The following is a 26,594-nucleotide window of genomic DNA, read 5'->3' on the forward strand; positions in this document are numbered from 1 at the left end:
TAAATACACTTTGGGCCTTTATGACTTTGGTAAAAGTAGTAAATGCAACAATCAACGAAAGCATGTTTAATGATGCAACTTTGACTGATCCTCCTTTCCAATTGCAACAATCAAGGGTTTTCCTTCACTGTCCATCCTAGCCTTTTCCAAGTGGCAGGAACCCAGGCGTATGTAATTCGCCAACTATTGCAGCAAAAAGCGTCTCAACACAGACTTGAGTGGAAACGGCACGTACCGCATAAGAGAGGGTCCCCGCATATCGGAAGAAGAGAACTTATCTAAGATGCCTTTGCATTACTCCATAAGACAAAGATACAATTCCAAATTGAATGATGCCATACACCGACCAAACAAATACACTGCTAGTACCACTATTCAACCAATACAACGGAAAAGCATTTTATTGGGAATAAAGATAAATGGAAATACAACCCTTTGCAATCATCTATACCCTTTCCCGAGAGATATCTATGACCATGGGAGTGTTGCTTCCAACTGCATATTATCAGGACCAATATTTCCTTGATAAATGTCTACTACAGATTTGTCTTTGGTTTCCCACCTGCAGTAATACGCCGTGAAACAGACCGCATGGTCACAAACTCCTCAGCTGCAGAAGGATGTATGCCCACCTGTAGGAAAGGTTCAAAAGACTTGCTCAGTAAGGTGGATACTTAAAAATTACAATAAAGTGTAGAAGGAATTCTACGAAGGGGGTACAAGTTGGGATTGCCCAGGGCAGATCATTCTTCAAGAAAGGAAAGTCCAAAATTTTGTCCTCCGTGAATAAAGGAACTAATCATATTTGGAAAGAAACAGTTTTACAAAGGGCAGCCAATGATTATCTTATTGCTTAGTTTGCATATTATAAGTCTGCTTCTACAACCCAAATGGCTATAACCACATCCTCTTATCCACCTCCAAACATTCTCTTTAGCAAAATAATAATGAAAACAAGAAGAATGTCAAAGCTTTGCTCATACTAACACATAGTTGATAGCCTACGGGATAAACCATTTGCTACTTATTGCCCTTAGATAAAATGGAAATAACCGGAGCTGAAGAAACACCTCTAACAAAAGTGGTTCAGAATACCCAATTCAGCCAAGGTATTAATTCAGTCTGAAAAAGTATAGTATTGGAGGGCATAAGTCAAACCAGAAGAGACGTCTAGTTCTAAAGACAAGTTCAACTTACCGTGCTGTCAAATTGTGCCTTTGTCGCTCCACACTTTAGTCCAACAGCAATCCCCTAAACAGAACAACCAAAATTAGAACATATGAGTTATCATTTTCAGGCCTTCAACATGCAGTGTAGTTCACCTTATGCTTAAATGCAGCTTAATGCAAGACAAAACTATGCATAAGGCCATCAGGCCTACAACATTCAGCACAATTCACCTTATTCCTAAATGCAGCTTATTGCAAGACAAAGCTAGCATAAGGACATTGGGCCCATCTATCATTGCCAGTTGCATCATATTTTGACAAATAATAGGATCCAGCAATAACTGTTAGCATAATACAGTGCATCTACATTCTACTACAAGGTGCAAGGTCTGTAAGAAGTTTGTGTGAACTAGAAACCCTTTTGTAATCAGGATTTTCAATATTCTCTAGTACTTGAATTATCCATCAAGGACAGAAGCAAAGATCATTCACGGATAAGAAAATATTCCCTTAAAGCAAAACACACTAGCTCAATCCAATAAAGTTTGTTAGGGCCACGCCACAATTTACACTATGCGCTTGCAAAATTTAGACAACATTACCAATATTCCCTACATTCATATTGTCTAGAATAATCTTGTATTTAAATTACACAAGGCATCGATATATACACTGACACATGGAGATATGCATGCACATCAAAAGAACCAACAAATAAAGTACCTGCATAATTTCAGGTGCATCTGGCCCACACATAGATGCCCCGAGAACTTTATCTGTCTCCGCATCAATAACTAACTTCATTACTGTCTTTTCCTGCCGTCTAGAAGCAGAACACAAGAAATTTATGAATTGCAAAGAAAGCAAAATATTAGTAACATAGATATACAAGAATCACACACATGGCTGCTGATCAAATGGACAAGGAAAAGGATACATTAACCTCTGGAATAGTAGAATATTTTAGATGCTTAATTGACATTTTATTAAATAAAATAGAGAATTTTGAAAAGCATTTTAGCTGGCAAGGAAGCTACTTACAGAAGAAGCCAAAAATGAATAACCCCAGCACGTCCCAAATCAATAAAAAACCAATAAAAATATTCAAGATTAACCCTTCTGTCATCATCTTCATCCCAGTGAAGCCTTTTACTAGCAGGCTACATAGAATGCAAAATAGCATCTCCATAGCCATGTTGCACGGGTTCTTCAATTTACCCTACACTATCCATGTTAAACACCTTAAATTTGTGGGTTTGACACTTTGATCCTTGATGTTAATAAAAAAGCTTGCTTAAAAAAAATGATGTCTCTAAGTCTGAAACCAAATCCCGAGTCCACATAACCTAGCCACAAAAGTGAAAGATAGAAATGAAGACATACAACTCAATTGGTATATAGGCCTTTAGAAAAATAGGAAGGGGCAGAAGAGTCAGGGACAAATATGGCTGCATTTTTTTTTATGCAATAACATCTCAAATCATCATCATACCCAGATATAGTATTCTTCATTGGATTGAAGGTTGATGTGAAAACCAGAACATCGCCATTTGCTTGCTCAATTGCTTGCTCTTCACTGAGACCAACAACAGAAAGTGGCGGTATGCTGCAAAATAGCAAAACAACATAGCAATTAATATACCAAAAAGTGAAGCTTCAAAAGGAAGATGTTATAACAAATTAGACACTAGTTGCACCAAAAGATTGAATATTTGCATATGCCCAAGATCAAATGAGGTACTCAACAAAAAAATTTGTACAATCCTCCGAGAGGATAAAAAACCTAATAACTTCAAAGAAGTCTAAATTCTACAGTCCTCTGGAGAAAGAGATTCAAATACAATTCTTCATGACCACTTCAGTATATTTTAATGTAAATAATTACATATACACACCAAATCACATCCAAAAGGAATGTTGTAAGAGAGAAATCATTACCTAAACACAGCACACGGTATATTGCTGTAGTCTGGTTTGCTAGATTCCCCACCAAAAACAGTTTTCTGCAAACGTTTTCCCAAAAAGAAAAATAAACAGAAAGGAACATGAACACACAAAAAAAAAATGAAGTTTAACATGTAATCATTTGTGATTGTTACAAGTGAAACAAAAAGAAAAAACCATGTTCTGTACAGAAAAATAAAAGGGCTTCAGACAGAACACTTACAGCAAAGCAAGTTCCCTCCATTAAGGCCACTGGAGTCAGGTTCATTCGATTTGTAACATCGCCAACAGCCCATATACTGGGAATATTAGTGCGTGAGTACTCATCCACCTGCAAGATTCAACTTCGTCATGTAACTGTTGTTTTCAGACAATGTGGGAGAACTCATTCAAAGCAATTAACATAAATTAAGCCAAAGAAATAGAACATCGGAAATCATGTTGTTAGTAACATCAATCATAATGATATCATACCCATACAAGTTGGCATTGTCCATAGACAATCCAGTCAGCAGATACCAACTTATTTCCAGAAAAAAATTTAGTAATGTTCAATAATACAAGAAATGAGAACAAGAGAAGACAGAAGAAGTAACCTTCACAGCTCCTGTTTTGTCAAGTTCAACACCTACAGCTTCCAAATTCAACCTCTTTGAGTTTGGTACCCTGCCTGTAACAAACAAAAGAAGAACATCACCACACTCACAAACTTACAACAAATAACTCTCAAAACAAAATGAGTATGCTCTCTCTGATATAGCAGGCCATCAGTATACAGGTTTGTGAAAATATATCAAGTTCAAACACAGAACATTTTCAGATATAAAAAAACATTCAAGAATATTAGCCAGGACTTTCAAAAGCATGACTAAGTACTTAAATAAAAGTGCACCAATTATTAGCAAGCCATTCAAAATTAACCTAACCACTTAAAAAGAAATAGAGCAGCAGAGTAAAATTTAAGGTCAATAATTAAATGTATTTGCTTTTGAAATTTCACAAAGAATAATAATTAAAACGAACATGCGAAGCTCTATATTTGATAGCATCTCACAGATAATAAATATTGCTATTGCATGTAAGTTTCATCAGCCAGATCAAGGGATTGGTGACTGACCACAGAATAAGCATTTATCATGGAGAACATATACACATGAGAGAGAGAGAGAGAGAGAGAGATTTCAAAGTAAAAGCTAACTGGCAATTTTATGAAAAATTGAATAAACAACAAAGCAGGCACAGGAAATGTGCAGGTCTCTAAAACAATCACCACAAGACTGCACATAATGCCACTAAGTAGCAATGGCATTAGAACTGACGGTAAACCACGAAGGGTGAAAAGCTGACTGTTATTGCTCAAAGGGTGCACAGGGAACTCAAACCACTAACCAGCAGAATGGCTATTGTCATTCACCCCAGAAAAAGAAAAAGCAGGCCTTTCAGACATCAATATTGAATTCCACAAAATATGGAGATAAATATAAAACAGAATAAACTGAATCACAAGACTATGAAAGTGGTGAAAAAAATTGCTTGGAAACCTAAAAGAGATTGCAATTACCTGTAGCAAAGAGTACAACGTCTGCAATCAACTCTTCACCATGATCTGTAACAACTTTTATGCCATTATCTGTTTTAATCAACTGAATTCACGTATATTAGAACATACATCAGTACAAAGTAAAATATATTGATGGAAAACAAAAGAAATGCAAACTGAACAGAATTTGCTATTGAGTACCTCAGTCAAATTTGTCCTTGGGTGCAAATTAATTCCCCTTCCTTCCAGATTTCTAGCAACCACTGCCCTCATTTCATCATCAAACCCTCTGTAGCATAGATGCATAAAATTATTAGTCACTCCTAGTCTTCATCAGGGTCCTCTCTTGAAGACATAAAGCCCATCTCATCCTATTAATAGCAGTCTGGGCAATCTTCTTAAGAACATCTTTAGAGTTTTTAGAAAATATTTACCAAATTCCAATAACAGACTATGATAATGCAAATTTCTAGATGAAATGCCAGCATAAACATCACAAGTACATACAAAGTATGAAGCAGAAATTTCTTAACACTTTAGAAGAACATATCTAAAACAATTACGGTCACCATAAGACTTAAAACAAACATCAAATGAAATTAAATAGAGGATCAGATCTAGGGACTTTTATGAAATACCAGAAAAATCTGGCAGTAATAAATAAAATCTGACTGAATAATAACCTCAATGGAAGTTCCTTTCTGAAAAAGAGATCTACAGTAGCACCCAAGCCCCGCCATATTGATGCAAACTCAACAGCAATGTATCTGGACAGGAAGAGTACATATCATCTGAAGCCATTAACAAACTGAGCAGATGAAAAGAACAAACAAGCAATCAGGAGACGTGCCATACCCTCCTCCAAGTACAACAGCACGCTTAGGTAAGTCTTCCAAACTCAATGCTTCATCAGACGTAATTGCCAACTCCTAAAACGTCAAAAAGAGGGAGAATTAAAAAACATGAAAGGAAAATGCTAACGGTGATATCTTATTTAAAAACATATCAAATCTAGTAGCCAGTTTCAATCTGTCCATAAATTAAGTTTGGTCATATTTCTGGCACTAGTAACAAGTAACGCACTATGAAGCAATAGAAGCATCCAGCGAGAGAAACTAAAAGTATAGCCCATAGTTTGTTGGAAAGCAATGTACAATAGGATTCACTCTAACAATAGAAAGATTGTGAAAACCTCAAGTTCATAAATAATGACATTGAAATCAATCTTTAGTCTTACTTAAAAAGAATATATCACAATGATGTAAAATAAACCAAACCTAAAGGCTTGCAATCTACATAAATAAAATTGGTGGTTTTGATAGGAAAAAAAAATAGAAGATCCTTCATAATTAGCCAGACTGTATTCTAAATAATATTATCTGTGAATCTACCATCTTTCCCATATGTTTAAATATTGCATCTACACATGCTGCTAGTGCTACCAAAATTAAATTTAATTTAATGGGGCCCAGCTAAAAATTTAGCTTAAAAGCAATTAATATAAGTTTTCACTCATTTTTTTTTTTTTTGAAATGCATACAAGTTTTCATTCATGAATCACAAGTATGGCAGTTATAAAAGGTTTGTTTATACGAATATTTGGTTCAAATATATGAGAAGCTAATTTCATCATAATCTAGCTACAAGTAGTATAGAATACCCAATTCATTGTGCTGAATCAACTTCTGATCATTCTAGAGGGAAATCAGTCTATATACCTGCCCAGGAATAGGAAGACGATGTGCCCTGCTGCCAGTTGCAATCAATATGTGCTTCGCTGAATAGGACAATTTGGTGCCATCTAGTTGTGTCACCTCAACTTCATTTGGACCTACAATCTTTCCCTCCCCTTCAAACAATTTAACGCCAGCATTTGACAATAACCGCTTGTAAATTCCATTTAATCTGATTATCTCATCAGTCTACAAGTACAAAAGGTAGGAAAAAATTAAAAAAAAAAAAGAATAAATATATAAAAGTTTGAAATAGAAAGATACTACAAAGCACCTTTTTATGTAGAAGCTTCTTCCAATTGAAATCAAGATTCTCATTCACTTCCCATCCATAATTTCGGGCATCCTACAAAGCAAAAACCATACACTTATCAAACACTGAAGCCAATTAGCTAACTAGAAACCACAGATTACTTCACACTAAAATACAACAGAACAGAAGTTCTAAAAATAATTCTTAATAGAAAAGTGGGGGAAAAATAGACTAACTGAACATCAAATTCAGGAATATTAATGACAAACTAACATTTTTTTCTGTGATGAATACTATGCTTCTTATAAAATTGATTGCCACTTTGTCACTCATATATTTAATTATTTTAGCAAAAAGAAAAATAGAGCAATAACAAGATGGAAAATTCTCAATCATTTCAAATAAATGGCTAAACCAAAATGGAAGTCTTGTGAGGGCTCAAGCAACGTTGAATATTATCTCCTATCGGAGAAGTCATAGTATGAAAAAATCTATTTTGTGGGTCAACTTATTTCCTTCTGAATAGAGCCAAATTCAAAGGTATGCAAGATTTCTGACGACTTTGGAGGGCCTATGGCAAAAAGCTATATGTGGCTCCAACCATCACATAAGAAGATACTAAAAAGATCTCTAGAGAATTCCCTACGTTCTTGAATTATGTACAAATTCATAAGCCAATATCTTAATGTGCCAAGATAGTCACAAAGAAATCTCTCACAGAAGAAAATTTCCCATAAAATGATCATTCAGTTACAAATTTGCCATCAAATGTGATACTAATAGGGATCACAGTGTCACCTCAATTTCACCTCCGAATGCTGCTCCATAGACCAAAATCTTTTTGGGAACACAACCACGAATAACACACCTATGATACAAAATGTGACACAGCATTAAAGAAAACATGCTGCAGCAAAACTAATTAAGTTATAAAAGTGATCAACTTACGTCCCACCAACTCCTCCAATGACTTCTGAGCTAATTGGATGAAATGGGAGCTCACATATCCCAACCTTCAAACATGACATTTGAAATAATTAATAGATAGATAAATATATAACAATCAAATTCTTAAGCTACAAAATGAATATTTAGGGAAGAAAATTATAGAAAACAATGATAAAAGAGTCATAATGAATTCCAAAAAAATGCAGTTGAACAAGAGCAAGTAGCTAAGGACTAATACTCCATCAAGCCAAATAGATTACGCATGAATTTATCAACCAAAATTAAATAAATGAACGAAAGAGGCTATCAAAATAACAAAAAAGACGCAAAATAGTCAAAGAGTCAATTAAAAGAGTAAAATAACAAAAAATACGCAAAATATTCAAATAGCATTGATTTTGTTTTTTTTTGTTTTAAAAGACAGTTCCCTATTTTAAACAAAGTAAACAATTTAGATTCAAATGACCCATATTGACTTCAAAGAAATCATAGGATAGACATTTCCTACTTCTGAGTAGGCCACCCACCCACTGCCTCACCACAAACATGTGATAAATGACACCCTACCACAATTTTTTTCTCTCGTTTTCAACTGTTTGGTAACAAGCAATTAAACACAGGTAATTCCTTCCAAAGCAAAATCTTAAGTACTTCAATATCCTACTCATCAACCTTGCTTGTTAGTGAATATATGGATCCAACGCATCGAATATCACAAATTTAGAATCGATTACCGCATTTAATTTATTAAAATAATATTTCCAAAGCTAAGACACTAACAACGTGCCATTTCTCGAATTAATTCGATTTGCTTAAATTAACAGAGGCATAGAAATTGGAATACCTTAGCTCCATAATTAGCAGAGAACCTCGCAGCTCGAACGCCCCCGCTTCCAGCACCGATAACAAACAAGTCGAAGTCATAGTGAGCCTCGTCTGCGTTCGTTTGGCTCAATTCTCCATCAACTAACATCTTCCTCGCCATGATTGCTTCAAATTAAATAACAAACTCAAACACTGAATGGAAAAATAAAACAGGAAGAATATCAATAAGCCTCAACCTTAGTTACGTTCCTAAAAAAAATGAAGCAAAGAAAAATCACAATATAATCAGATAAAAAGCATTGGTTTTTGAATTTTTTCAAATTAAAAAAAAAAAGAAAATTACCTGAGCTAGTGGCGGTGGAGATTGGGAATAAAGAAGGATTGATTCTTTAGGGTTTTAGTAAGAATGAGAAAGAAATAACGAAAAGCTTTATGCGATCTATATGAATGAAAAAGAGGCACGCGAGGAGAAGAAATGAACTGAAATGAAAGAAAACAGAGAGAGAGAGAGAGAGCTTGGCTTTGGTGTCCGGGCTGAAAGGTCTGCCTGTTCACATTCGGCGTTTTAATGCTACTGTCTAGTCCTGGGGCCATTTTCTTTTAAATCTTTTTTTCAATTAAAAAATGGCAAAAATAGGGAAATTAGGTGTAGCAAATTTGTTTTACATGGTATCATGTTAATACCGTGTTAAATATAATGTTTTCTCATTGAGACATCTCTCTTAAAACAAGAATATCAACCAATTAATAAATGAGAGAAAAAATTTTTGTGACCATTCCTTATGACCCTACCAACCATTTTGCTGAGACAGAAAGGAGAATAAAAAATTGAGCACGATCTGCCCCAGGTACAGAGATACCAGCCTATTACTAGCGATATAATAAATATATAATATGAGTTTGCATGGAATCAAGTGATGGAGATTTAATAAGGAAATAGTATTAGATTTAAATGCTATAGATCTACCGCGTCAGTATGTCATTTATTACACATTTTCACTATCTATAAAAGGAATTTTACCTTTTGATTGCGTATCAAAGTTTGGCATCCACTAATTTAGATCAAAGAGAATAATTTTTTTCACCCTCTCTTTTGGCCTTTTATGATAGGCGAATTGACTTTTTTGGTTAAGAATTTCAATTCTGGCAGTGGCCGTTCAAAATTGGCCTCTGTATAAAATATGGAGCAAAGCTAACATCATGACTTTTGTTTGGATCCTCCAAGGTGGGAAAGGGAAGCGTTTTTCCCAAGTAATTTCTTGAGTCAATGAATTTGAACAAGAACCGTATTTCAAAAAAAAATTGAGCAAGAACCGATTATGTATTTAACCTCTTTTTCTGTCGAAATCCAGTTACAGTGTTCTGTCAAAGTTCCTTCACAATTGCGCGTCTGAGTCTTCCTGGGCCCAACGTGACGATGTCGATATCGGATTTATTGCGCATCCAAAGTTCCCCAACTAGCTTAAACTCCGGGCCCAAACGCTGGGATTATATATGATCCTTTTCTATTTTTTTTGGGGTTTTAGTTGCCACCGCAATCATTTTCTTTTCTTTCTCCCTTTTTGTATACCCTACATATTCCCAAGTGAAGACAAATGCCATGTGACAACAAAAGCAGACAGGATAAGTACATGCTGTCTCGATTTGATTTCCAGGTTTTATTCGTTTCACAAAAATAACTTCCACCAGAAATGAGCCTCCGGGAAGTCAGGTAATTCAGGGAAGTTCAAATCAATAATACTAATAACTTAAAAGCAACAAATGACATGTAAACAAACAAAGGAAATTCAAACTCCTTGTGAATTTGGGTTCTCTGTACTCCTCCAGTTGTTACAGATTGTTGCCTAATGTGCTCAAATCCGCTTAGCATTTCCAGCAATGTCAATGATTTTTTGCTAATATGGAAAAAAGAAATTCACATTTTCTTAATAAGAAGAATGTGCTGCAAAGAATTGACTCTGTCTATGACTGCTTTTTTGTTGCAGCCCAACTCTTTATTCCCTGACCCGTAATAGATAGAGATTCCTTGAACCTGCCCCAGCTTTGGATTCTATGGGAAAGGGTTAAAGGAAATGACTTAATGAACATTTTTTTTTTACATATACATGAATATGATGATTAGCATGTACATTGCAATACAGAATTTCCAAAGCACTTTGCTTTATTTGCAATTTTTCTAACTCCTGTTTCGGTGAGAGTCAAGGAAAATGTTGCAGGAGAAATGAGGATTCTGTCCATCATATTTACCTTTGGGGCGTCAAGAATTGCTTTAGGTATAGACAGTGCCCATTGCATACTCCATATTGCAAGAGGCCTCATGTACATAAGAGATCGGAAGTGCCCATCAATTGTCCATCCTTCTGGAGTCTGGAACCAGTATCTGTGTACAAAAGAAAACAGAAGATAAATAGTGATTCTTACAGCACAAATAATTTAAGCAACACCTTCCAAAGGACAAAACGTAAGAGGTAAAAGCCACAGTGAAATTAACAAGTTATCGAAGACTATACTCAGAGAAGGTAATTAATATTATTGACAGTCAAGGCAGTTTAGGAGTCCAGATATATCTGTTTCACTGGGATTGCTGAGACAAGGTTAGACTTTTATATGGTAAGAGCTGTTTTAATATACGAAGAATCAACATTCTATGTTCTTTTGATAGAATATCATTCTAATTATTCAACCCTTATCAACAGTGATCACATCTTAAACTTTTTCTGTAAGGGATTCAGATAGCTCAGTCTAGATACCTGTCAACATCATTCACTTGAGAAGTACATTTTTTATCAATAAAAAGTTTTTCCAACATAAACTTCAGCGTTGTTTCCCACATGACAAAAGATGCATATCATGAACTATGAAAACTAGTGTTTCTAATGGACATGGAAATTGATTATCATCATTATTTTGCATAACTGTCACCGTATTTGGTGTCTAAAACATCATGTAAGGAAATAAGAGATTGAAAATCATACTAAACACTTACCCATAGCCCTCTTCTGACCAGCCTGCAATGAAAATACCTTCAGCTGCAGTGAATGCCTCTTCCTCCATTCCAGCAAGAATCATATTAGCCGCCACAGCATAGGTAACACCTGTCCATATTTCACGTGACTGCATGCAAGACTCATCCACCTTTCCGTTGGGATGCATCCCATTTACAGCACCCATCCTGCCTCCTTTAACTTTCATTACATTGAAATCATATATTTTCTGAAGAGCACTCCTTGTCTTGAACTCATCAAAAAGTGGAGGCAAGCCTGAAGACGCTGTGTACCATTGCCCTGCCAGTTGGTCTGCTTGTATCGACTTACTATTACTACTTGACCCACTGTCGTAGTTGAAATAGGAACCATTCCACAGTTTTTTTTCAAACGCTGATTTTGCGCCAAAAAACTTGCTTTTGCATGTTTCAGCAAAGAACTTGTCACCTACCTGCAGGGCCATTGCAGCAGCAGCTTGGAGCGCAGCAAGCCACAAGCAACCGCAGTAAGCACTTACACCGTGAACAGTCCAAGTATCATATGTTTGATCTGGAAATCCATCATTTTCAATGAGGCCATCATCGTCTCTATCAAATTGTTCCATATATTCCATTGCAGCACGAACAGCAGGCCAAACATCAACACCAAATGCCATATCTCCAGTGGCAGCAAAATCTCTGTACACTTGAAGCACAAACTTGGGGTTTAGATCCTTCCATTTGCTTGTATCATGTATGTTATAGGCATTCATTTCATTCCAAGGATCATGAGTCCCTAGATCATGAGGAACAGCTCCTCTAACCTTGCGAATTCCGTAATTACCCTCTGCTAGAAACTTCACTTTTCTTCCATCCTCAGATAAAACAGCTTTGGCAAAGTCACGCTGAATATTGAGTTCAATTTTGGGAAAAAGCTCAAGAAGGGCAAACGATGCATAGAAGTGTACATCATAAGTGCACCACATGATATATTCAACTCCTTCCAAGTACAAAAACCTACCAACATCATCACTGTCATCTTGTTGATCCTGCGATTTCAAGTGATGCGGGAAGTAGTTGCTGCTTCTTTTGTTCTGAGAAATAGCTGAATCACCATTATTTTTTAACCCAATGCCAGTAGAACCATTACAACCACTGGTACTAGTATGTTCAAAAACAGTATTATGCGTGCAGTTCACTTCATCTTTAGTTACTTTTACATCCATGCTCTCTACTTTTGTCGGTGGATCTTGATCACTGTTCACATTTATAGATGGCAAAGAAGAATCTGCACAGTGGATAAATAAGTTATATCTAGCTTTTAATGACCAAGATGTTGTTATAAGTTGTTGCCAACACACAAGATACTGTAAGTAAATATGCAGACTGTACAACAGGATGCCAGTATTAGTTTAAGCTAAACCAAGATGTAAAAGAGTGGGCAGTTACTATAAATACCAATCCAAACTGTTCCACCAGCAACCAAAAAGTAGAGCTCATTAAACAGTGTGAATTTGTACCTGAAAAAAAATGAAAAAAATTAGCTAATTACTATGAAATGAAATATCAACAAATAACCCCCCCCCCCCCCCGACCTTGCCCCCCAACATGCACCCTTATCTGGTAGTAAAGTCCTTGCTTATAAGCATCCAATAACAATATCAGACCAAAAGTACACTGCAATAATGCCGTGTTTTGTGAGACTGATATCTGCAGCACAATGGCTGTCCAGCTTCAAAAGCATTGACCAAATTGCTAAAGTGCAGTAAGCCAGTAAGCCCCTAGAGACAGTCAAAAGTACACGGTCTTCAATGTCCCACCTCCACCCCCTCCCCTCGCTTTCCCTCACTTACTTTCTTTCTAGTCTCTAGCCTAGAAGGAAAGAGAAACATATAGATACATTTTCATATCTCTATATTAGCACCAGCACAACATAAGCAAGCATTTAAAAATTAGACAAGGTTAGAGAAAGTATTACATTATATAAATCCTTCCCTTTACATACACAATAGTTTCCATATGAGCAAGAGGAAGGGTTTGCTACATGCAAGATTCATCCTTTTTGGACACCGAAACACTAAATTAAAATTCAAGGGAGGCATAGAACAAAAAGCAAGAAAAGTAAAAGGTTTCATTGGATTTTTACCATTCTGGCAGCCTTTCATCCTTCAGGATAGGACTTTGCCATTTCTCAATCTCCTCTTCCCACCGCTTGTAATCTATAACCAACCAAAATATAATAGGTGTTAGGTACCAATATGAAGTTAATAGAAACTTAGGATCACTTAAATAAAAAGGCTCTGAAAACAAAGGAAAAAGCCACATTGGAAAGTATGATTCCATCAGGTAAATTGAAATGATTAACGATGCCAAAGTAAATGACTTGAAAAAGAAAATACCACACAGAAATGAAAAGATATTCAAATCCGATACATACTTGTCAGTGCATCATGAACCAACTTCAGAGCTGCTCTTTCAGATGTGCCGTAGAATTTAGTGTATCTCCTGTAACAAAAAAAAAGTTTCAGAGATGATCACCATTTTAATAGCACTGTGACATAAAAATGCCACTGAGGGCATGTACAGAAAACCACAACCAACATTGCTTGATTGGAAAACATCACTGGATAATCACCAGGTCAGCAACATATTAGCTCTCTCTCCTAGGACAAAAAAATGTAACACCTTAGACAATTACAGTTTTAACAATCCTACGGGAAAAAGGAAAATTAAAAAGGACAGCTTGCATGGTAGAGACTAATAACTGGTGTTGTCCCACAGCAGTAAAGTTTGGAATTTCTCATGGCCTTAGATTCATGCTTGGGTCTCTCAACCTATTGTCAATTCGTTCTAAGTAGCTGCATAACAAAGACAATACCACAGCATCCAAATCCAAGGACTGTAGTGAACATGGCAAATTAAATACTTGAGCATGCACTAATGAGTAAAGGAGGAGAGAAGGGGGCATTGTAAACATACCTATGGTAGGAGTTCCCTTTCAAAAATTTTATTTTTGGAGAAGACCAAGCAAGAGCAAATGCAATGGTGCACTTTCCATGTGGTTCCACCCAGGCAGAGGCTGAGACTGCTGCACAAAGTGTCTCTCCAGGTGATGAAGGCATGCTTGGGCCACAATTAAAATTTTCACGATCAAATTGTCCATCCTTCAGACAAGCAAACAACAATTTAACTCTTAATTGCGTCAGGCAAATGCCTAGCATGGCCATAATTGATGACAAACTTGGAAAGAATGCTGTGACACTTAGCAATTCATGAAACATGATTTATGCAATTGAAATTGAATATCAAATGCACGTAAATATATAAGGTCAATGAGCTCCATAATCAAGATTCCAGGTAGGAAGACTGATGCAATATAAAGGAAGGGGGTGGTGGCCTTTAACACGAATCTATTACCTGCATCATTTTACCCCACATCTCCTTTGCTGTTACAGAGCTTTCTTCAGTCAGACCAAAACATGGCAGAACTGTCACATTGACATTCTGGGTTTCACATGCAGCTACTGCGAAAGTAACAGGAGGGTTCCCTTTAGTGGTCCTGTGAAATGGCCACAATTCTCAGAAACATTTGAGATCTAGTCATAAAGTTAGCTATATCTATAATCTTTTTATACATACAAAGTATGCATCAAAGCAAAACACAAACACACTAAGAGGATGACAAGTTATGGGAACAAAGAGAAAAAATGATATCAATGCCAACACTGAAGAAAATGACCTGGAAACTCATGGACTGGAGGAAAGTTTCAATGCCAGCTCAGAAAAAAGAAGCTCAATTTTAAAGAAAAGAAAATAAAATTTATATTATTGCTCCAGAGAGAGGTAAAACTTAATCCCTAGAGGCTAAAGCAAGCTAAAAGCAAAATCTCTTAATATTCTAAGGACATCCGAAATTCAAGGTCTCAGGGAGTGGTAATGAGAAGGCAAACAAGATGTTTCAGAAGATACAATAGGAATATTCACCGAAATTCTTAAGAAATAATCTAGTTGTTCTATAAAATAAAAACATGTAAAAGAAACAGTAATTCACCTAATAGTAGTAACGATTTCAAATTTTGATTGTGACAAAAAAGCCTCCAAACAACCTTTCAAGTATCTAAAATACCTTAATGCTTATATGCAAAAGAGGTATGTCATGAGACAAGGTAAATTGAACAGTTTTTTTATGCGTTTTCACATCTGAAAAAATCAGAAGTACTCTCACCAACATTTTTTAGAAATACAATTAATCAGGCATACCCCTCATAATTTCTCATCAACATTTCCTCGAAATGAAATCATGTCACCATTTTTCAACAGAAACGAAAAAGAATTGTGCCTAGCTTCTTTTAATATTTTATCTCATACTCCAATTTATCTGCAAACTGAGGGTTTGTGTAGGTGTGCCACAGGACAATGTAGATTGAGTGGGTTTTTGGTGCTTTACATGTCTGAGAAAATGTCATACCATCCTGACATAACTTCTACTAGCAACACAATTATGTTCACACAACCACAAAAAAAATGCATGGCCCAAATTTAATTTACTTTTTAGTGAATGACAAATTTTAATTAGGCTACTGATTGTCATAACCAAGATGTCCTATCTTTAAAAAAAAAAAAAATGCCTTTTCTTCTACTGTCAACATTTTTTTAACATGAGATACAAGCCACAAGTATGATTTTTTTTTTTTTTTGCTTTTTAGCTGCAAGTATGATTGAGTGGCTTATGTACGAGTCCAACATTGTCTTTCGCTCTTTTTCCATTTCCTTTTTTACTTTTTATTTGTGAGTTTGTGTATGTAGTGAAAGGGGTTGAGGCTTAGATGAAGCCAACAAGGAGCTTATCACATTGTGTTCCCTTTCACCTCTTATAACATTGAAATGACTAAGAGAAATCTGCAAACCAACCGTCATATAAAGCTATTAAGGTTTGATGACTTGCTTGTGATGAAGAAGTACACCAGAAACTCCATCTTCGCCTCTATCAAAATAAAAGAGAGTAAAGTTAAGACATTTTCCAAAGTGCATGGTTCAAAAACAGTAAGAACTTACACCAGAGATACTCACATAAATGGTTCATTCACATGATCTCCTGATAAGTGTGAAATTCCACCAATTGAATTCTGCAGAAACACACATTGATTACTGAACATCCATGGACCTGTCTTGCTATTGATTGAGTGAAATTAAACAAGTTTGGACGTAGAAAATGAACTTACTGCCCATGTGAAAAGTAGGCTGACTTTTGCCCTTTCTTTTCCAGTATTTACCAACTGCAATAGAACAAGTAATAAACTTGTAAGAAATGGAACAAACAAAGGGCCATTAAAATAGTCTAGACCTAAAACAACTATATAAAGAATTTACAGCTTAATTCTGAATCAGCACATAAGACGAAAAGGGGGTTGTAACAAGTCACTAAGTTGTTGATATTAGATTGTTAGTAAACTTACTGTGTAGACAAAAACAGCCGTTGGAAGACTGCTATCCCTATAATTATGTGGTATAAAAGGTGATATCTGTCGACAGGACACTTTAAGGTCAGGATCTGGTTCACCTGAAAAAAGTAAAGAGACCATTTCAAAACAAGATTCAAGGAAAAATAAACCAATTTGTATAGCGAAGAAAGTTCGAATAATACCATCATATATTGTCCATGCTCTTGGAAACAAAGCATGGTATGTGGAATGCTGGCCACTCAGATTCCAACCCCATGATGAAATACCCTCATCACTAGCTTTCCTGTAAAAGCATGCAACTGACATTAGGCTAACAATCTACAGTTGCTCTGATAATAAATTTCATGCCAACTTCAAAATTATGATAAAAGACAGATTAATAAAATCTAGGCAAGCCCCAGATAGTTCACTGGAACCTCTCTCACACTTTGAATACACAAAATACACCTGCATGAAAGACACACCTTGTCCAACAATGAATCCAACCACCACCATCAACCCCTCCTTTCAAGATAAGTTTTAATGTTATAAACAAAATGCCAAACTATGACAAGGAAATCAAACCAGATATTATTTGATCTGCCAAGTTCATGATAAAGATGTTCTTGGTACTCAAAATCATAATTATCAAAATCTGCAACTCTGGTTTCTCAGTAGGGTATTAAAAGCTAAAATTCATGACATGAAAATTTTGCAGTCAGTTGAGTAGATATCAAATACTATCCTTCAATATGATGATAAAGATAAACAAACAAGAACTGGAGACTACACGCCCAACATGTTATTACTTGGATAGTCATAGAAATATCTGATGCAGCTGTGGAAAGCTTGATATTTAATTCATAATTACAGGTGGTGTATACCATTTGAGGTAACATCATTGACCAATCAAAGAGCAGCATGTAAATATCTATTCTTCTAGCATGTTAAAGAACATAGATATTCATATATCCAATTTCCTTTAGAATGATTGTATTAGAACTTCACAGGTTTTTCTTACCCTAATCCTTCATGCTGTCCTGGAGCCAAAACTGATGCATACTTCTTATTCCCACCATCACGAGATATAAATATCTACAGTATCACGAAAGAAAACAATCATCATGAAAAAGAAAATTCTGTTTTAACATTTCTTAAACATCTAATGTATTCTTTTTTAACCCTCATCATGGGAGGAAAGTGGTCATAGAACTAAATCAATTAAAAATTCATACTAAGAATTAAATTTGAACAAGTGAGTAAGTTTAGAGCAGATCTTTACAGAAAATTGATTAGCCATAACAGGTGAAGCATCACAAGTTCCAGGAACAATTTGCCATTGCCTGAACTCGCCTCTGAAACCCCTGGATATACTGCCACTCCTGCCATATGATTTGCACAATCAGAAACATAAATATTCCAGCACTAAGAACTGAACCATGTAGCTAAACGACATTAAATACCCCATTCCTCCCAGTGGAACTCCTTGTGATGCAGAAGGCTTGCACCTTTCTCGGGTGAAAGGGTCAATAGGTGCTTTCTGCAGATAATCATGCCACAAAATTAATATATAAAAAAAAAAAAAAAAACCTCAGAAACCATCTTCATCCTGCAGTTGCACTATCAAGGAAAATAATAAACTGTTTCTAAAAATCGAAAAAAAGAACGACAGTAACTGAATATAATGAGAGAATTACCCTTCCATGCGAAGCCTCTTCCCTGATATAGGACCACAAGCGTATACCTAATCGCACCTAAGGTTTCAAATTCCAAGATCAATTAGAAGAGGTAACAAGGACAAGGATATCATATGCTCCTGCTATACAGTAGTTAATGAATCAATCGAACTCTTACCATCTTTATCGCTTCCACAAATGTAACACTGAACTCTTTAAGAATATTAGCATGGCTGTTTAATCTCCTTCTCCAAGCTTGTTTTGGTGGGGCAGCACTATCAAAATCAAACTATAGTGGAAGATCAAACCAACAAAATCAGTATAGAAGAAAGCTTATCAGAAAGAAAAAGTCTGAAACTAAACCTACAGCAATTATGTCAAAGAAAATAGTTGTCAGGTAGAATGAATGTGGCACTTAAGACCGAAAGCAAATCAAGATGTTAGTGTTTATCCTCCTACTCAATAACATGCAATGGATATTGGATAGTTTCTCGATTTAAGATTATCATATTTAAAAGAATATCAGGAAGAACAAACTATATCAATTTGAGATATTATCAAGCATGGCTGTCAGTCTCTTCCCTACATTTGAGACTTAACTATTATGACACTGACATAGGCATGACGTTCAACACATTTTTTCTATTGCTTTTTCAAAAATTACAGGATTTCAAACAATCACCAGCTGCAAAAATCAACCAATCGTATCTAAGACAGGAACTCTATCAGGTCAGTTCAACCATCTAATTCTTCCACACTTTTCTGAATTCTGGTCAGTTGCAAGCTTGAAATCAAGCTTTGATTAATGGATAATACAAAGAAAAAGAAAATTCTCCTAATACTTAAAAGTAAAATATTAACTAAAATTTCCTAACACACGTCTTGATCCCTATCAACAAAACCACTACGAATAATTTTTTTAATTATGAAAACGAGGTAAAAAAAAAAAGTAAAATTTGACCAATTTTATATAAATAAAATTTCAAATCTTTTTATTTAAGGATAAGACTGATTCTGCGGAACAGCCAGCCTTGATCCTCTAACTTTTATAGCAGTTTCTTCTTTCCTCCGCGTTCACATTTTCTCAGCAACCAAACAGAATCAAATCTAATCAACTTAGAAAAAGAATGCAATGATTAACTAAGCTTTCTCCGTCAATATCAAAAAATGGAAAAAAAAAAAAAACCTTACCAACTGTAAAGTATTACGGCTGATATATTCCTCAGGCGGCCACGAATTCTTTCTACAATGAAATATATTTCCAGTAACCATGTCGACTAAAAGCACTTTATTCCCACTCCAATAATTTACTCCTCCTCGTTTTTCTTTTCTTTTCCTTTTTCTTTCCTTCCTTCCTTCCTTTTTAGCTATAAATCTCCCGAACTCATGTGATCACCAAAACTTTAAAAAAAACGCAAACCACTTGGGAGGAGCCTCGTCTTGTTCTGGAAAGATCTTCTTAGATATTTAAACTTGATGAAAACGAAACGCTAAATCAGAGAAAAGCGGGATCAGATTTCTCGGGGACTTCGGATTTCCATGCGTAGAGCAAACGCGGCGTTTTTTATTGGATATAAAGAAGGAGAAATGAAGATTGCTGGTTGGGTGACCGTGGGCGTGGCGCGTGGAGGAAGAGCCGTTTGGAGCCTTGTCAGAGCGTTTTGCAATTGCAGCTAGCACTCGGCGATCGCCAGGTGGTGCCAATGCGACTTTCACTCGAATTCGTCACTTTTTTTTTATATATAATTTTCCTTTTTTTCCCTTTTTTTGAAACTGTGAAAATAAAGGAAGTGTTTGGTTGAGAGAAAGAGAGAGAGAGAGATTGGAAAAAACAGAAAAACGTTGCGTAGCCTGCTAGCTTCAGTGGGTGGGGACGCGGGGTCACTTTTGTGTCTCTCTTTTATTAAAAAAAAAAACAAAGAGGCGAGTTTTAAAAAAAAAAATAAATAGTGAAATAACTGTGATGGTGATTAATTTAATTTGGGGTTTGCTTATTTAATTTGATGGCGGTGCGGGTGCGGTAGTCGGGACTGTATAATGAACAGTATCTCTTTCGGTGAAAAGAAAAATGGGTCGTCTCCATCGCATGCTGACGGTGGCAAGATCCACTTTCCATTTCCACCTGTCCGCCCTACAAAATAACAAGATCCACTTGATCTTGATTGACTTCCTCTGCTGTTTGTTTAATAGATTAAAGAAAAACGATAATTATGCTAAATAAAATAACAAAATTACTACTATTCTATTTTATATAATTTAATTTGCGTTGTTCTATATTCAATCTAGGAAAAAAAAAAATCAATGTTTTCTCCATTTTTTATTTTTATTATTTTCTTGTTCTCAAAAATAATAATTAAAGAGTAAAAACTTAAATTTCAATTTAGAAGGTTCCATTATAATCTTTAAATAAAATCATGGTATTCATGGGATGGTAGAATAGATTTTATTATATTAATCTAAAATCACATGTTAGGCAATGGAGTTACACCAAATGATCTTTTTATGATGGTTAATGATATATATTATAGAGATGATTAATATATATAGTTAATTTTATTTATAGTCTAACTTAACTAAATATTATAGTCTAATTAGATATTTGAATCTAACTAAGTAATAGTATTGTGTTATAATTTTAATTAAATAATTTGTACAATTATCTTAACATATTCAAAATTTATTTTTTTTTATTTTTTTTTTAAAGAAAAAGTCTTTGAATAAAAATGTTATATTTTTCACTTCCAAATTTTAAGTGAGAAAGACTTAATTTGTCATTAAAAAATCTAACTTGGCATGTATTCACATTAATAACCCTATAATTATATAGTCAACAATTTATTAGTTAGTTTCCACCAAATCGGTTTTAAAAGGTTGAAACCAGGGGTTCCAAAACTATGGAATGATTCTTTTCTTTTCATTTTTATTCCATCTTTTCTCTTTTATTTCTTTTATTCTTAAGCTTTATAGTTATTTGTTTTTATTCATTCAAAATTATACAATAAATTATACTAAAATATTTGATTTATTAATTCATGTATAATTTTGTAATTAAAAAATTAAATCCAAATCCTTCCTTTTCAATTAAAAAAAACTGTATAATAGACTAGTCAATCATGCATGACAGACAACATCCGACATTCTTTTATGTAGTAATTACGTTCTCAAAGCTCTTTTTTTTTTTAAATTGGTATATTCGTTGAAAACGAAAACAAAAAAAGAAATATTGGCGGCTGGTAATTTCTATATTTGGCGCATGCGTTCATGACAGTAGGCAGAAAGGTGCACCAATCCAATTAGTCCCGCTGCTTGACAGTGCCAGCCGTCCAACTTGGACTCTGGAACAGAACACCGACTCAAGGAGAAAAGTCTAGAGAAAGATAGCGTCGGTGGAAAAAGACGCACATCAATGGCAGTAAGCAATTGCTCAATTGCAACTACAACTTTTACAGAGTACAGCCACAACAAAGCTTTTAAAAGTTATGAATACTCTTTGCTCTCCATACGAAACAATTGTCGCTGTCAGATTGTACTCAAATATTGCCGTAGGTGCTCATTATTGCAAGAGTTGTCAAGACACAAAACTACTAGTATTAACATAGATTATTATTGTTTGTAAATTATATACTAGTGTTAACATAAATCATGATGTAGAGGAAGTATTATATAGTATGGTCAATACAAGACACAAAACTACTAGTATTAACATAGATTATTATTGTTTGTAAATTATATACTAGTATTAACATAAATCATGATGTAAAGGAAGTATTATATAGTATGGTCAATACTTTCTCTCTAATTGTATAATTTAAAAAGGAAGTATCATTTTTCTTAATGTGACAATGTAAATAAATATATATATGTATAGTGCCATTACATGGACACCATTTTGCCAAATGGCTGTCACTCATTGAGTGAAAATAAATTTGCTTTCGTGAGCTGGATTTTCTGCCACTGTTTTCAGTCACATGTTGCCCCCATTGCCCAACATTAAGATAAACTAATTAATAAATCAGGAATAATATCATTGCCTTAAATAATTGTTGGAGCTCTTCTGACTGCTCTTGTAATTAAGACTAATATTCACCATAATCACATTTTCAATCACCACGTAGCTAAATGTTATTGTTATTTTGTTGGCAGTCGGATAATTCAGCTATTTAGCATGAAGATAATAATTAATACTTAATATAAATAGTAAATCATATATATTTATTTGTCAGACAATCCAATTATCAGATATTTAATATTTCTTTCATTATAGTTTTTTTTTTTAAATGCATTTCTTTCATTACTAAGTATTATTTTCCCAAGTAGCGGTAAGAGGAAGCTGGTCCCTGGAGGTAGGTAAATATATTGAGGTTAGAATTTAATTGTCATGTCATTTAATAATTTGTTCCCCTCCTTGGTGGAATTTTTCAGTAAGGCTGCCCCAACAAAGTTTGCTGTCACTGTTCTTTCTTCTCTTTTTTAATTTTTTATTTTTGGGGTAGAACGATTAAGGCAATTTATCAACTTCAGTGCTTCTAAGATGTGGTGCATTATAGCGGACAAAAATTTTATTATCGAAAATGAAAAGCAAATAATATTAGTTTTTTTTGGTAAAATACTCATTTTTTTAAAGGTTTAATTAAAATTTAAAACGAATTTATTAGTTTTTAAAATTAATATTCTATCTCAAAAATACAAACACTAGAGTTAGAAAAATATTAAAATATTTTTTCTTTTTTATTAAATTTAAAAAAAAGCTGTGCTCTCAAAGGGAGGGGAGCACTTGATCGGTGCTCCCTTTGGGGAGTCCGATTGAGTCTCCTAAGGGAGCTCGAGTGCTTTCCATTTGAGGAGTTTTTTTTTTTAATTAATAAAAAAATTAATAAAATTATATAATAGTAATTTTAAAAATTAATTAAAAATAAAATTATTTTTTATTATTATCATATCATCAAATTAACAAAAAACATTAACAGTTGACTAACGGCTAGACCTAAGTATCCAACGAAAAATATATTTTTAGAGGAAGTGTTTATTTTGAAAACTAATTAATTTTCACGTAATTTCGATCAAAACTTAAAGAAGTAAGGATATTTTAGCTTAATTTTTTTGTTGCTTTCTCTTTCACAAAATCATACCACAAATTTTTATTTCAAAAATATTTAACTAATTCTTTTTTCTCTTATAATCAATTTTAATCACTAAGTTTACAATTAGATGACGTTTGGTATTTTACAATGTAATGTGATTACAAATAATGTGATTGTAAGCAATGTGATTGCAAAAAAAAGTGTAATATTTCGTATATAAGTAAAGTAATTATTAAAATGTAATAATGATAATATTGCAGCGTTTGATTTACAAGTACTTTGTTTGGAATGTATAATTAATTTTCAAAATTATTCTTATTTATTAAAATGTAAATTTAATATACTTGTATTTTTATTGTTAATTTTTATATAATATCATCTTTTAAATATATTTTTAATGTCATACATTTTATTTATATTTTTTATTTTTATTTTTTAATATAATTGTCTATATTATATTATATTTTAATTTTTGTTTCTTTTAAAAGACACTATAAATTTTATTGATAGTCACTATGACTATTGAGAATAATAAAAAAAAAATCTTCGAAATCTATATAAAAAATAAATTATAATATTATAAAATATTTTTAACAAAATAACAAAATTGAAGGGTAAAAATATCTATTGAAAAGTGCAATACAATTTGATTATATTAGTTTTTGACTGTAATCACATGATATCCATTGACTGTAATGTGATTATATTACAATCTTATATTATAGTGATTTATTACAAAACAAACACTGTAATATAATTTAATTGAACACATTACAGAAAATATGTTCTCACTTCCCTCACAACAAAGATTACCTTAATATTCGTTTTTACAGAAGGTTTGAACAGTCTTCATCCTCTTATTAAATAAAATGATTCATCCAACTATTGAATTGAACTAATACAATAAGCATGGAAAAGAATTTAAATAAAGATTTAAATTCAAAATATGATGTATATATATATATATATATATATATAATAAAATCGGTGTCATTTTCTCCCATGTAACTAAAACCCTAACTCAAAATGCTGTCATTTGAACAAAGCAAGAAGAAAAAAAAAACCCAGACCAATCAAAATGATGTCGTTTTAATCGACTGAAAGGAAAAATAAAAATGGAGAGACCCTCCAATTGAAGGGTCAATTGCAACCATAGCTTTGAGAGCTACTTTTATATATAGTATTATATATTATTATATGTATATTATTGAGATTACCCTAATCATTTACAATTTACACTTATAATTGCTTATAAGTACTCCTCCTCAATATTGTTGTTTTCTTCATTTTGATAAAAAGGCAAATACTGAGAAAATAATAAAAAAATCAGATAAGTATATGTAGACCAGAATAGTGATGGTTGGACAATTAAACGGAATAAGCTGATTTTGTATAGAGGACTACGCAAAGCATCTAAATTAAAGAACGGTTAAAGGCACATTTTCTACCCATTAAACAAATCAAAGGTCTTGGATTACATTTGCTAATATTCTATTACTACGTTTGAGTTGACTAATAATTAATGGTGTGAAAGAAGATAATGATGATGAGACGTTAATTACATATAACATTTGTGTATAAAAGAAAAGAGAGAGAGAGATAAGGTATAATCAATTTAAAAACATAAGGGAAACTATACTTTATGTAAAAGAGTGAAAGAAAGAATAAAAGGATGGGAATAGCTACTGTTCTGAAGATACCAATTTGGATTCCATGCTTTTGGTTTTTTAACCAATAACAAGAAGAATAGAACCAAAACAAAAAAAAAAGAAGAAACAAAATGCAATGGAATGTTAAAAGGGTTCCATCAAACGGACTAAGACAAGAGACTTTTTCAGTGAATGGAGGAGACTCCCACTACACAAGAACAATTGTTGGGAACGATGTGGAAAATTGGATGAAAGAATTAAATCGCTTTCGTGTTTGTGTTTTCTGGCAGTTCCTAAAGAATCGAATTACACAATGACAAAGACTTGTATAGATTGAGTCTTGATCGCAATTCTAAAATTTGCATGTGTTTAGGCATGGGGAATTCGATTCTCTTGGCTTTCTAGATTGATTTTCGCATATATATGTTTGCCCATTAAGTTAATTCTCCCAACAAATCATGGAGTAATCAACTTTTGAAAATTAAACCTTTGAATCCATTCAAAATGCCTTCCATGACAGGAAAGAGTGAGGAAAGGATTTCTTTTGACTTTATGGCAGCTAAATTCAAAATAAAATGTTTTATCTGCCATTTTTCCTTCCACTTCATCCGTGGAGTTCTTTTTTTCCCCACCGATCATCATGTGTTGTGTAATAAACGTACATATGCGCGTACAAAGATACCCAAATCCACTCAAAATGGAAAAAGGGGTGTCGGATTAGTCAGACTCATCCGGAACTTTGTGTAAAGTCCACAAAAGCTGAATAAGCCGAAGCTAGTGACCTACCCAACCCAAAAGAAAGTTCGACCTTGTATCCATTTGTCAACTTAATATGCTTAAGTCGTTATCAACAACAATGAATTCAAACGACAAGCCAAATAAAATAAATACAAAATTTGACATAAAATTTTTTTTCCTTTAAACTGGTTTTTTCCTTTCGAATTTCCTTATTTTTGGTATGAATTCAATGGCAAATACAAAAGGGTTGAGCCAATTTGTGCTCGAGAATATTATAATGAATGCTTAAATTCAAATATTATTAAGACACACAAATAAATCAAACATTCAAAACATGAATATATTTAGGACTTTAGTAACTGAATGTGTTCCACAACTTGTTTGGATTTTGCCCACATGCTTGACTTTGTCCATTAGAGCGGGGAGAAAAACGAAGTTAGAAAGAAAAAAAAATGGAAGGATTCTAGAAGTTGGATAATTTTCTAAAGTCAAATTCAGCGTCGTTACAATGAGAAAGGACAGGGAAAGAAACACCTACCTATGCTACTTGTTAGGGACTAGGGTAGTGCAGAAAATGACCAGGTGGTTTGACAATTCTTACTAGATATATGGAAGAGTTAGCCGAAGAAATCAAT

At 33.9% G+C, this 26,594-nt stretch overlaps 2 protein-coding genes across 3 annotated transcripts; both read right to left on the reverse strand.

Annotated features, from left to right (window-relative positions):
* LOC18602753 (glutathione reductase, chloroplastic) lies at positions 275–8,970 on the reverse strand. Of its 2 annotated transcripts, none has more exons than XM_007034345.2 (17): positions 8,756–8,970; positions 8,432–8,577; positions 7,588–7,652; positions 7,438–7,507; positions 6,661–6,732; positions 6,372–6,575; positions 5,509–5,582; positions 5,337–5,420; positions 4,855–4,942; positions 4,675–4,756; positions 3,710–3,783; positions 3,337–3,444; positions 3,108–3,172; positions 2,662–2,775; positions 1,893–1,992; positions 1,198–1,251; positions 275–632 (listed from the first exon to the last, which is right to left on the reverse strand). In XM_007034345.2, exons 2-17 carry the CDS (start codon positions 8,570–8,572, stop codon positions 537–539), a joined length of 1,491 nt encoding a protein of 496 aa, XP_007034407.2. In that variant the 5' UTR covers positions 8,573–8,577; positions 8,756–8,970; the 3' UTR covers positions 275–536. The 2 variants fall into 2 exon arrangements, with proteins under 2 accessions (XP_007034407.2, XP_007034406.2); XM_007034344.2 differs by having other exon boundaries at positions 8,432–8,604.
* On the reverse strand, positions 10,048–20,237 carry LOC18602754 (non-lysosomal glucosylceramidase). Its single transcript, XM_018119860.1, has 18 exons — positions 19,683–20,237; positions 18,670–18,780; positions 18,513–18,569; positions 18,279–18,355; positions 18,098–18,197; positions 17,837–17,910; positions 17,019–17,119; positions 16,831–16,934; positions 16,597–16,650; positions 16,445–16,500; positions 16,320–16,358; positions 14,792–14,933; positions 14,354–14,538; positions 13,812–13,879; positions 13,521–13,593; positions 12,833–12,894; positions 11,399–12,662; positions 10,048–10,792 (listed from the first exon to the last, which is right to left on the reverse strand). The coding sequence occupies exons 1-18, from the start codon at positions 19,761–19,763 to the stop codon at positions 10,531–10,533; spliced, it is 2,910 nt and encodes a 969-aa protein (XP_017975349.1). The 5' UTR covers positions 19,764–20,237; the 3' UTR covers positions 10,048–10,530.

This window comes from Theobroma cacao, chromosome 4 (genome assembly GCF_000208745.1).
Source record: "Theobroma cacao cultivar B97-61/B2 chromosome 4, Criollo_cocoa_genome_V2, whole genome shotgun sequence".
NCBI classification, from domain to species: domain Eukaryota; kingdom Viridiplantae; phylum Streptophyta; class Magnoliopsida; order Malvales; family Malvaceae; genus Theobroma; species Theobroma cacao.

Excerpts from the sequence above, each read along its gene's own strand:
- LOC18602753 (XM_007034345.2), bottom strand. The coding sequence starts at position 8,572 with ATGGCGAGGAAGATGTTAGTTGATGGAGAATTGAGCCAAACGAACGCA. Across the intron at positions 7,653-8,431 it reads CTGCTAATTATGGAGCTAAG|GTTGGGATATGTGAGCTCCC; the intron begins GTATTCCAATTT and ends TCATGTTTGAAG. Across the intron at positions 3,173-3,336 it reads TGGAGGGAACTTGCTTTGCT|AAAACTGTTTTTGGTGGGGA; the intron begins GTAAGTGTTCTG and ends AAACGTTTGCAG.
- LOC18602754 (XM_018119860.1), bottom strand. The coding sequence starts at position 19,763 with ATGGTTACTGGAAATATATTTCATTGTAGAAAGAATTCGTGGCCGCCT. Across the intron at positions 18,356-18,512 it reads AAGAGGCTTCGCATGGAAGG|AAAGCACCTATTGACCCTTT; the intron begins GTAATTCTCTCA and ends GATTATCTGCAG. Across the intron at positions 10,793-11,398 it reads TGGTCAGAAGAGGGCTATGG|ATACTGGTTCCAGACTCCAG; the intron begins GTAAGTGTTTAG and ends TTTTGTACACAG.